The 12,923-nt window shown below is 43.6% G+C and overlaps 1 protein-coding gene across 3 annotated transcripts in view; it reads right to left on the minus strand.

Moving 5' to 3' along the window:
• DENND2B (DENN domain containing 2B) overlaps positions 1-12,923 on the minus strand; it is a 178,719-nt gene that overhangs the window by 47,824 nt on the left and 117,972 nt on the right. For all 3 annotated transcript variants that reach the window (XM_010384847.2, XM_010384848.2, XM_030917212.1), the window contains one exon: positions 8,294-8,398. In XM_010384847.2, the coding sequence (XP_010383149.1) occupies positions 8,294-8,373 (80 nt within the window). In that variant the 5' untranslated portion in view covers positions 8,374-8,398. The remainder of the gene's footprint in view (positions 1-8,293; positions 8,399-12,923) is intronic.

Here is a 12,923-nt window from a genome sequence, read left to right on the forward strand (position 1 = left end):
GGCAGCCTCATCCCCCAACTGGGGCTGTATCTAGGCCACCATCTATAGAGATTCTCCAGGTCCCTACAGCTTGTCAGGGTAAGTGAAAGGTAGTGAGAGTCACAGCATAAATTGAGTTGCCTTTTCACCTCCAGAAAGCACATCTAAGAATCTACAGAAGCCGCGCCTGTCTGCCCCCAAGCTGATTTCTAAGAAAGCACCAAGTGGACCGCTGAGTTCTTCTCTGGAAGGGAATGACGAACCCTCTAAGTAGCAGTGGCAAGTGAAGACAGAGAGAATAATGACATTGCAGAAGCCCTCTCTGAGGTTACCGATCCCTGACAGGAACATCCCCAGTGCCTTAGTCCAATAAAGACTGGGCTGCTGTATAAAGCAGAGCCAGGTATTAGGCAAAGCCAAGAGGGAGGCAAACCCAATTCCAGGAAACCATGCAAATGGCACTTGTGATGGTTTTAAAACGTGGTCCCCAAATTCTTTGACATGCCTCCTGTCAAAATAACCCCTCCTCTTAAACGTGGGCTCTGTGGCTGCTTGATTGATAGCATACAATACAAGTGATGTGGTGCTACTTTTCAGGCCCAGGCCTAAAAAAATCAGCAGTTCCTAATTCCCATCTCTCATGCTAGGAGCAAGCCCAGGCCATGTGGAAAGGGCACATGTAGGTGTTCTGGCTGCCAGTCCCAGATAAAGTCCCAGCAACAACCAGCATCCCCCAGATGTGGGGTTAAGACCCCAGATGTGGGGTTAAGACATTGCCGGGTGATACCAGCCCCTAGCCATTGAGCTGCCCTAAGCCTTGAAGTCTTTTATTTATTTATTTATTTTTTTTAGAGACAGTGTCCCACTCTGTTGCCAGACTAGAGTGCAGTGGCAAGATCTCAGCTCACTGAAGCCTCGAATTTTTGGGCTCAAGAGAGCCTCCCGCCTCAGCCTCATGAGTAGCTGGGACCACAGCTGCATTCCAGCACACCGGGCTAATTTTATTATTATTACTAGTTTTTGTAGAGACAGGGTCTTGCTATGTTGCCCAGCCTGGTCTTAAACTCCTGGGCTCAAGTGATCCTTATACCTCAGCCTCCCAAAGTGCTGGGATTACAAACGTGAGCCACTGTGCCCAGCCAGCCTTTAAGTCTCTTTAAGCCAAGGCAGACATCATGGAGCAGGGGCAAGCCATCCCTGCAGTGCTCTGTCTGAATTCCTAATCCATGGAGTCTGGGAGCATAAGAACATGGTTGTTTTATGCCATTAAATTTTTTTTTGAGAGGGGTGGTTGGCAGTAGATGTCTGGAATACATTTTGGTACCTGCAAGAGAGATGCTACTGAAACAAAATCTTAGAACAATGACTTTTGGGCTGTCGGTAGGGGCTTAATGGAAAGTAAGGAAATGTTATTAGTAGTTAGAGGAAAGGGAACCCTTATAGTGTTGAAAAGTCGGCCGGGCGCGGTGGCTCAAGCCTGTAATCCCAGCACTTTGGGAGGCCGAGACGGGCGGATCACGGGGTCAGGAGATCGAGACCATCCTGGCTAACCCGGTGAAACCCCATCTCTACTAAAAAATAAAAAAAATTAGCCGGGCGAGGTGGCGGGCGCCTGTAGTCCCAGCTACTCGGGAGGCTGAGGCAGGAGAATGGCGTAAACCCGGGAGGCGGAGCTTGCAGTGAGCTGAGATCCGGCCACTGCACTCCAGCCTGGGCGACAGAGCGAGACTCCGTCTCAAAAAAAAAAAAAAAAAAAAGAAAAGTCTGTCACCTGTGGTAACATAGATAACAGAAAATATAGCTAATAAATCTGATGAACTAGCTAAGGAGATTTGCAGGCAAAGTGCTGAAGGTGCCATCTGACTTGCTCTAGCTGCCTATAGTAAAAAAGAGAAAACAGGTAAGCTAAGAAGGAGCTGTTTCGTTGTTAAAATTTAAAGGAATTACAAATGAGAAAGGGCTTGCTGGATCAAAAAATAAAACTGTTTTTCACTGACAGTCTCTCTGGACAGGAAAAAAATTCTCAAATTAAGAAATGGCTTCCAGATTGTGGTGGCTGGGCACGGTGGCTCCCGCCTGTAATCCCAGCACTTTGGGAGGCTGAGGTGGGGGGATCACCTGAGGTCAGGAGTTTGAGACCTCCCAAAACCAACATGACCAATATGGAGAAACCCCATCTCTACTAAAAACACAAAATTAGCCGGGCGTTGTGGTGCATGGCTGTAATCCTAGCTACTTGGGAGGCGGAGGCAGGAGAATCGCTGGAATCCGGGAGGTGGAGGTTGCAGCCAGCTGAGATCACGCCATTGCACTCCAGCCTGGGTGACAGAGTGAGGTTCTGTCTCAAAAAAATAAAAAAATAAAAAAATTAAAATATTGCCTCATAGAACAGACAGACACACAAAAGGCCTCCTAAGTATCTTTTGATTGGGTCCTACAAATCCTCTCTGAAGACAATAAGGCTCCTAAGAATCTTAAAAACCTTTGTCCCATAGCAATCTCACAAAAAATCCAAATCGAAGTAGAGAGGGGCTTATCTGTTCTTTTTTTGTTTGTTTTTGAAACAAGGTCTGGCTCCCAGGCTGGTGTGCAGTGGCTCCATCATGGCTCACTGCAACCTTGACATCCCAGGCTCAAGCGATTCTCCTACCTCAGCCTCCAGAGTAGCTGGAACTACAGGTGTGCATTACCATGCCTGATTATTTTTTTGTAAAGATGGGGTCTCACTATGTCACCCAGGCTGGTCTCAAACTCCTGGGTGCAAGCAATCCTCCCACCTCGGCCTCCCAAAGTGCTGGCATTACAGGTATGAACTACTGCGCCTGGCCAAGGGGCTTATCTTGAAGTGATTTGTATGTATGCTTTTTGCTATTATAATGGATTATAAAATGATTCATAAGAAACCCATGAAGTTTTGTTTTGTTTTGTTTTGTTTTGTTTTGTTTTGTTTTGTTTTTGAGATGGAGTTTCGTTCTTGTTGCCCAGGCTGGAGTGCAATGGCGTGATCTCAGCTCACCGCAACCTCTGCCCACGGGTTCGAGCGATTCTCCTGCCTCAGCCTCCTGAGTAGCTGGGATTACAGGCACATGCCACCACGCCTGGCTAATTTTTATATTTTTAGTAGAGACAGCGTTTCTCCATGTTGGTCAGGCTGGTCTTGAACTCCTGACCTTAGATGATCAGCCCCCTCCTTGGCCTCCCAAAGTGTTAGGATTACAGGCATCAGCCACTGCGCCCAGCCAACCCATGAAGTTTTTAAAGGAAGTATATCAGCTTGGAGTAAAATGGGCAGAGACAGTACAAAATGAAGAAAAGACTTTGGGCCCTTAACATATTATGGGCATGAAGCAGATGGAGAAACTACTCACCTGCAATAATGAGCTACTTTTATGGAAAAGAAGAGTCAGAGGGCACAACCAAAAGCTCAGAGCATGCAGCTAGAGACAGGGTAAATGAACCAACACCTAGTCAAGGAATTAGCAACAGCTGTCCCACTGAATATAAGAAATACATCAAACCAGTGACTGCTGGGTGCCTCTTGTTTTCCCCTTTTTGAAAAGCATATTCAGTGGTTACCCTAGGCCTGTCCCACCAGCGTATTTTGGGTAGCAGATATACATTCTCTTTAAGTTACAGGTCTTCACAGCAAGAGAAACAGTACTTAAGGAGCGGTACACAAGGAATGATCTTGCGCCCCAAAAATCTCATCTATATCTGGACATGATTTTTTTTTTTTTTTAAAGACAGGGTCTCAGTCTATGCCCAAGCTGAAGTGCAGTACAATCTTGGCTCACTGCTACCTACATCTCCTAGGCTCAAGAATCCTCCCACCTTAGTCTCTAGAGGAGCTGGGACTACAGGCATGCCACCACCACACCTAGCCAGCGTTTTTTATTTTCGGTGGAGAGGGGGTTTCATTATGTTGCTGCCCAGGCTGGTCTTGAATTCCCAGGCTCAAGTGATCCTCCCACCCCAACCTCCTGAATAGCTGGGACTATAGGTGTGTACCACCACATCCAGCTAATTTTTGTATTTTTTGTAGAGACAGGGTTTTTCCATGTTGCCCAGGCTGGTCTCAAACTCCTGGGCTCAAGCGATCTGCCTGCCTCAGCCTCCCCAAGTGCTGGGATTATAGGCGTGAGCCATTGCACCCGGCCCTATCTGGACCTGATTTTGGTGACAAGATTCCATTGTAACAGACTTCAAGCTGATGCCATGAATAAGATGAGACCTGAGATTTTAGGGGAGAGATTGAGTGTATTTTGCATCTGGGAAAGACATGAATTGCTGTGATCAGAAGGCAGCCTGTATTTTTCAAAAATAGGTACCACAACCTATTCCATTCCACATATCTTCTTATGAAGAGATGTTGATATTCCTCTCATCAGGTGGTAGAAATTATCTTCCGTTCTCTTGAATTTAGGCAGCCCTTTGTTACTGTCTTAATACAGTACAATAGAAGATAAACTATCTGACTTTTGAGGCTAGGTCATTAAAATGCCATGCATTTTTGCCTTGTTCTCTTGGGATTCTCACTCTTGGAACCCAGATATCATGCTATGAAGGCATGTTGCCAAGCATGGAGGTAACATGCAGGTGTTCCCCAGCTTTAGTCCCAGCTGACCACCAGCATCAACTGTCACACATGTAAGCCTTCAGATGATTTCAGCCCCTAGCCATTGAGTCACTCACAACTTTCAAGCTACCCTAACTGATGCTGCAAAGAACAGACACAAATTTTCCTTGCTGAGCCCTACCCAAATTGCAATTGGTAGACAAATATTATTTTAAGCCACTAAGTTTGGGGTCATTTGTTATGTAGCAATAAATAACCAGACCTGTACTGACAGCATCATGGTTGGATTCTAGGAAGCATCTTGAGTAATAGGGGCTGAGGTCACAGGTCCTCCTGAGGGGGGCCTGCCATGGCCAGGACAGGCCCTGCAGCACTGTCTTTACCCACAGCTACTCAGGAGATTTTTCTTCTCTTTAAGCTCTTGGCTTCTCCCTGATGTAAGACACAGGGTCCAAATCTGTGCCTGCATTGGCCATGGAACCTCAAGACATCTCTGGATTTCACCATATCACAAACTGAGGCCACTCTTTTTACAAAAACCTGCAAAGATGAGTAGAAATTATGGCTCCACTGCCAATTAGCTGTGTGGGCTTACAGGTTCCTCCTTTGTAATGTAAGTTAATGAGCCAGATATATCTCAAGATCCCTTCCAACTCTAACATCCCAACAGAGAATGTATCGGGCCTCCAAAGAGTTCCAACTGAGTAGGGGAAATAAGACCCATACAAACATCCACTTTATGAGATACTATATGATAAGTGCCATTTGGCTGTTTTGAACCAAAGATTCTGAATGTATGCAGAGGAGAGAGGGATTTGTCTTAGTTAGGTGGTCTAGAAAAACACTGGGAGAGAAGTGAATATTTGCATCCAGACTGGCAGAAATGTAAGGTTTGCACTAGAGAACAGTGAACTACTGGGCAGAAGGAAAGACCAGGGTCAGATGAGGAAAATCCCTGCAAACCAGGCTAAGTTTGACTTTATCATGGACAGCAGTACTTTTGGGGCAGGAAGATCCCAGGAATGCTCATAGGAAGGGAATGTGGTGGGATAAAAAATGCAAATTAAGGGTACAGTCCTTCAAATACACACCGTGACAGTTACACAGGGTCCCATCTGCCCACCCCTACCAGTTTTCCTTGCCCAGACCTCCCTCTTCCCCTAAAGCTGGACACAAATACCTCTTAGAACCACTGGGTTCCTCTGCCTTCATGTGGATGATGTGGAGGTCCCCAAAGTAGCCAGAGTGTCAAAGGCCCAGCTTTCCAAGGCCCTGACACCCCTCCCCTCCCCAACTAAAGCTCTGGTCACACCGAGGAGGCTCCTCCTTGGACTCATGTGCTGGCAATTATAAAAGGGCCTCAGGTCACCACCAAACACCTATTGAAAGGTCAAACTAAGAAATTCAGGTGCCAAGATCATCAATCCAAGTTGTAAATACCTTGGAGAAAGAGAATGGATCATCCCTCTTTGCCCTCCAGTGCCCAGCACAGAGCCTGGCATCCAGGAGAACCCTCTGAGTTCACTGACAATGCCTTCCTAAATGAACCGGTGATTTACTGCCTTACTTAGCCCAAAGAACACACCCAGATGTGGCCAGGGATGAAGGCAGCCAAAGAAACCACCAGATCACAATGTCTAAATAATACCTACACCCCAGGGGTAGTCTCTGAGAGAAGGGTGCTGCTAGCCACAGAGGCCTGCAACTTCACACCAAAAGCCAGACTCCCAGGAAAGAAGGGAGGGAGGGAAGGAGAGAAGCGGAAATGTGGTAGGAAGGAAGCGAAGACTTAGAAGGGAGACGGGAAAGGTGCTTTTTTTAGGCACATCTGAGGCTCAGATATTTACAAACACCATCTAGCATGTTATGATGGCAAGCATGCTGAGAAGCTAAAGGAAGAGCAATTTCTGAAAACACTTAGAAGTAAGTAGGCATTTACTCCAAATAGAAACTGGAGCACCTGTCAGCAGTCTTGAGCCAGCTTTGAAACTTGATGTAAATACTGCCCCTCCCACCCCTCTACCCCATTCCTGCATGGTGGAAATTAGAAGGAAAAAAAAGAATATTTAAAGGAGTTGAGGGTTGCTGGGAATGGTAATCTCCATGTCAGGTCCTAAATATACAATTGCTTTAAAATTATGAATAAAATGACACAATCACATATATTTGTTTCACTCCTACATATTTTTTAGAGTGTGATACTCTAAAAAATTGGAACCTTAGTTCCCAGCCCCATCTGCCAGCTCAATCATGGTAAGAATGCCACCAGGCCGACAAGAGCCCAGCAACGTGGTTCCCAGGAGCAGGCAATGGGACACAAGACTCTGAGACCTCGACCTGTTTCTGTGTTGGACACCGACATGTTCTAGAGGAGGTCAGTTTCTCCACCTGCTTTGCCCAAGAAGCTGTTCCTTGCCATTCCGAGCCTCACTCAGTACAGGGAAGCTGGTATGCCACCAAGCCCAGTCTAAATGAGAGGGATTGCCTAGGCAGGCAGTGTTCCTATCAGTCTTGCTGCTGCAAAACGGATGATCAGTTTGCTTGGCTAAGTCCCAGGGTCTTATGTACTTAACAAGTCAGAATCCATCAAACCCTGTTTGGCATAGTCCATCCAGAATGTTTCTATTGGGACAAAGTCCTGTATGTATGGTGTGAGGAAACCCTGCCTCCTTCACGACAGTCACTCCCCAGGGGCTACATCCCGTGCGCTATTCTACCAACTATATCTGGACTCCAGCTCTGAATGAACCAAACGTTTACCACCACCTCTGACCAGACCCTACTGGACCCAGCCTAGCAATGCACAGCCAGATATCCAGGAATGAACTAGCCCTGACCAAACCAAAGCTGAGCACCCTTCTCAGAGTTATCCATCCTAGAGGCAGAGGCTGCAAAAGCCAAATCTGTCCACCTGACATTCAGCAGAAAGGGCTACGAAAGGTACACAGCTTTAATAAAAGAGACTAAAGGTTCTTTTAAGATATCAGTGTCTAGCCTTGGCCAGGACCAGAGAAGCCCTGGTGAGAGTACTGTACATCTATCTGTGTATCTGTGAGTTCTGGAAGCTTTGATCTCATCCTCAAAAGGTGGTTAAAATTTATTGAGTAGCTTTATGTCAGCCATAATGCTAAGCGTTGACATATATTATCGCATTTAGTCCTCACAGCAACTCTCTAAGATAACTACTATTATTATTTTATAGATGAAATAATGAAGATTTTAGAGGGCCCAGGGAAACATTCTGAGAGCTATTTGGTTAAGTGATTAGAACTTGGATTTGAACCAAATCCATGATTCCAAAATCCACGGTTTCTCTAAACTCTTATAAAGCCTAGGCTACTGCTTGGAATTTGTGCTAATATGCGTAACTGCCTCTCTACCCTTAGTCCAATGTGGTCAGCCTCCCTCACTACAGTGCAGCTTAGCTCAGGCACAGGCCCCCAGCTCTCCCCACCATGGGAAAAGGTTACAGCCAGAAGAACATCAGCTGCTTCTTGCTGGCCCCATCCTTGGAATGCTAGGCACAAAGCAAAGCTTGTTTTAGGGTTATTGTTTGCTATGTTACATGGAAACTTATAGAACTGGAAAATATCTTCTGCCTAATGGTCAGCATGAACTGGCCTAGACCAGTCACCTGGATGACTGTCAGTCAAGATGATGACTACTTACATTTTGGAGGGATCCCACCCAGGACCTAGGTCCCTTGCTGCCACGCCCCACAAGTGCTTCCTTACCCACCTGCTCAGAGTCCCCTGAGGCGCCTTAGTGCTTCCGGCTCCATGGGTGATGCTGGAATTCTTGTTGGCAGTCATGGTCATTTCGGCTCTCTGCAAACCCAGAGCCCTGCAAAGAAGACAATGCCGGTAAGCCAAGTTTCTATGGGCAGCCAAAAGCACCTTGAACATCTTCCAGATGACCTCCAAAAGTGCCAAGAGGGTTTCTGTGGCAGATGGTAGAAACTGCTTTCCCACTTAATGTTTAACTCCATGTGTTACAGCTTAAGAGCCCACAAGAAACCCCTGGCCGGAATAGGGAAGAGTGTGAGCTAACATCACATCACTTCACAGAAAACAAAATAAACAAGCCCAAGAAACTCCATCTCCATTCATCTCTCCTCATTCCTTAAGTTAGAGTTTCCTAAACCTCTATCATTCTATATAGTCCATGGTTTTTGCCATATTTGCATACCTCCTGACATACTATTCAATATTTTCCTTGAATATACTTGAAACTGACTTCCTTTGCTTAAAAAGAAAAAAGTAACCTTATTCTAAACAATAAACTATTCATTCAACAAATATTTACCTAGCACCCATGTCCAAGGCAAATGTGATCCAGCGAAGAGTAATACAGTTTCTGACCTCATGCAGCTTACATCCCAGTCGGGAAAAACAGACAATGAGCACACACGAATTATCACGTGTGTGATAATAAGTGTACCTTTGTGTATAATATGTAAGGTGATGATAAGTGGAATGAAAAAAAATTAAGCAAGGTAGAGCCGGGCGTGGCGGCTCATGCCTGTAATCCCAGCACTTTGGGAGACCAAGGCAGGCAGTTCACTTGAGGTCAGGAGTTCAGACCAGCCTGGGCAATATGGTGAAACCCCTTCTCTACTAAAAATACAAAAATCAGCCAGGTGTGGTGGCAGGCAGCTGTAATCTCAGCTACTTGGGAGGCTGAGGCAGGAGAACTGCTTGAACCTGGGAGAAGGAGGTTGCAGTGAGCCAAGATTGCACCATTGCACTCCAGCCTGAGTGACAAGGCAAGACTCTGTCTCAAAAAAAATAAAATAAATAAAATAAAATTAAATTAAATTAAAAAAAACTTAAGCAAAGTAGAGGGAAAGGGAGTGGTGAAGAGGGTATCTTATTTTAAATAAGATGTTCAGGGAAAACCATTATGATAAAGTAACATTTGAGTACACATCATGAAATTGAGAGCTAGAAGTGCTAATCATATTTTTTCTAATACCCATTAAAATAAAAGTAATATACATTAAGGTATTTAAATATTCAAAAGTAAAAAATGTCTGTTCATGTACCATATATTCTTAGCTAATATATCACCAGTGGTAAATGCACTACCCTTTCAGGAACACTATTTTATGCCAAGTAATAAAAGGAATACAAAGATTAAAATTTAAGGGTACATTTGGGTTGGAAAGAAGGAAGTAAAACTATCTCCATTTGCAAATGGCATGATTTTGTATGTAGAAAATCCTAAGGATTCCACTAAAAAACCTATTAAACTGCTGAGTGAGTTCAAGTAAGTGTGCAGGATACAAAATCAATATTAAAGATCAATTTGGGGTCAGGCACAGTGGCTCACATTTGTAATTCCAGCACTTTGGGAAGCCAAGGCAGGCAGATCCCTTGAGACCATGAGTTCGAGACCAGCCTGGCCAACATGGCAAAACCCCATCTTTACTAAAGATATAAAAATTAGCCAAGTGTGGTGGTCCATGTGTGTAATCCCAGTTACTTGGGAGGCTGAGGCATGAAAGTAACTTGAACCTGGGAGGCAGAGGTTGCAGTAAGCCAAGATTGCACCACTGCACTCCAGCCTGGGTAACAGAGCAAGACTCTGCCTCAAAAAAAAAAAAAAATCAATTTTATTTCTATATACTAGCAATGAACAATCTGAAAATGAAATGAAGAAAACAATTCTATTAACAATAGCGGCAAAAATAGTAAATCACTTAGAAATAAATAAAAGAAATGCAAGACATGTATACTGCAAATTATAAAACATCACTGAAAGAAATTAAAGACTTAAAAAATGAAAAGACATACCATATTCATGGACCAGAAAATTTAATACTGTTAAGATGGCAATTCTCCCTAACTTGATTTACAGACTCAACAGAATACCCATCAAAATCCCAGCTAGCTTCTTTTCAGAAATTGGCAAGCTGATCCTAAAATTTTTTGGAAATGCAAGGGATACAGGACAGCCAAAACAATCTTGAAAAAGAAGAACAAGTTTAGAAGACTCTGAGTTGCCAATAAAAAAAAAAAAAAAAAAAACAAGTAACCAAGACAGTGCAGTACTGACATAAGAATAGAAATAGAGATCAATACAACAGAATCCAGAGTCCAGAAACAATCCCTTACATTTATGGTCAACAGATTTTCAATAAGGATGCCAAGGCAGTTCATGGGGAAAGAAGAGTCTTTTCAACAAACTGTGCTGAGAAAACTGGATATCCATATACAAAAGAATAAAGTAGGGCCCCACTTCATACCATATTTAAAAATAAAGTAAAAAATGTGTATAGCCCTAAATGTAAGAACTACAATTACAAAAGCAAAGCTAGAAGAAAACAGAAGTAAATCTTTATGACATTGGATTAGGCAATGGTTTCTTAGATATAACACCAAAAGCATGCGCGCACACACGCGCGCGCGCACACACACACACACACACACACACACATACACACAAAGGAAAAAGGACATGAATTGTATTATGTCAAAATAAAGAACTTTTGTGCTGTAAGCAACACCATCAAGAAAGTGAAAAGACAGCCTAAAGAATGGGAGAAATTGTTTGCGAATCACGTATCTGCTAAGAAACTTGTATCCAGAATTTATAAAGAATTCTTTCAACTCAATAATAAAAAAGTAACCCAATTAAAAATTAGACAAAGGATTTGGAACAGAAATTCTCCAAAGATATAAAGTTGGCCAATAAGCATATGAAACAATGCTCAATATCATTAGTCATTAGGGAAATAAAAATCAAAACCACATGAGATATTACTTCACATCCACTAGGATTGCTATAACAAAAAAAAGACAGATAAAAACAAATAAATGCTAGTGAGACTGTAGAGAAACTGGAACTTTCATTCCTTACTGGTAGAAATGTAAAATGGCACAGCCACTCTGGAAACAATTTGGTGGTTCCTCAAAAAGTTATACTCAGAGTTACCATATAAACCAGGATGACCCACTCCTAGGTATCTGTTCAGGAGAAAAGAACATATATGTCCACACAATCACTTGTACATAAATGTTCATAACAAAATTACTCATAGTAGCCAAAATGTGGAACTAACCCAAATGTCCATCAACCGATGATAAACAAAATGTGGTATATATCAATACAATGGAATATTATTCAGACATAAAAAGGAGTAAAGTACTGATACATTCTACAACATGAATAAACCTTGATTCCACTTTTGTGAAACGTCCAGAACAGGCAAATCTATAGAGACAGAAAGTAAACTAGGAGCTGCCTAGCACTGGTTGAGGGTGGCAGAATGGGACATGGCTGATAGGAGTATGGGGTTTCTTTTTGGGGTGATAAAAATGTTCTGGAATTAGATAGTGGTAATGGTTGTACAACTCTTGTGAATATATTAAAAACCATTACATTATATAAATGAATTTTATAGCATGTTAATTACATCTCAATATAGACATTAAAACTTAAGAGCTAAATAAATCTTTGTAAGTGCCTTGGAGAATGGGGGTGAGCAACAACACAAACGACACGTCAAGCACATTTCCAATGTCAAGGTGCACCACAGCCTAGGCGAACACCACCATCACGGAAGCTGAACAGTTCACCAACAGCAGTTCTCTCCCTCTGACTGGCATCCTCCATCACACTGACCAAAATGAAGTATATCTGGATGCGAAAATTAAACATATTTATTTATGGCCACTGATGACCTTAATCCTGGAGACCATCTTACCTTGGTGCAAATAAGTCATTGGTTCTGATAATAAAAATAAGTCAAGTCCTAATTCTTGGCCGGGCGCGGTGGCTCAAGCCTGTAATCCCAGCACTTTGGGAGCCCGAGACGGGCGGATCACGAGGTCAGGAGAGCGAGACCATCCTGGCTAACACGGTGAAACCCTGTCTCTACTAAAAAAAAAAAAAAATACAAAAAACTAGCCGGGCGAGGTGGCGGGCGCCTGTAGTCCCAGCTACTCGGGAGGCTGAGGCAGGAGAATGGCGTAAACCCGGGAGGCGGAGCTTGCAGTGAGCTGAGATCCGGTCACTGCACTCCAGCCCGGGCGACAGAGCGAGACCCCGTCTCAAAAAAAAAAAAAAAAAAAAAAAAAAGTCCTAATTCTTGATACCATTTATACTTCTTTCCTAATCTCAAGATGAAATGTGCTAGCTCTAATTTCTTTAACTTCGCGTAAGCGCTCAGGGTTGTGGTTTTGGTGATGGTGATAGGGAGTGATATGGTAACCGGAAAGAGAGGAAGCAGCCAGTAGGCAGGGGATGATTATCTGATGGTGACAGCAATGAAACATCCCTCCAAGGTGAATACGGCAGATGCTTCTGGAAAAAAGAAACCAACTCTCAGCCTCACTTTTACCCTTCATAAAATGGAGTTGGTCCA

The sequence above is a fragment of the Rhinopithecus roxellana genome, chromosome 15, assembly GCF_007565055.1.
Source record: "Rhinopithecus roxellana isolate Shanxi Qingling chromosome 15, ASM756505v1, whole genome shotgun sequence".
NCBI lineage: Eukaryota > Metazoa > Chordata > Mammalia > Primates > Cercopithecidae > Rhinopithecus > Rhinopithecus roxellana.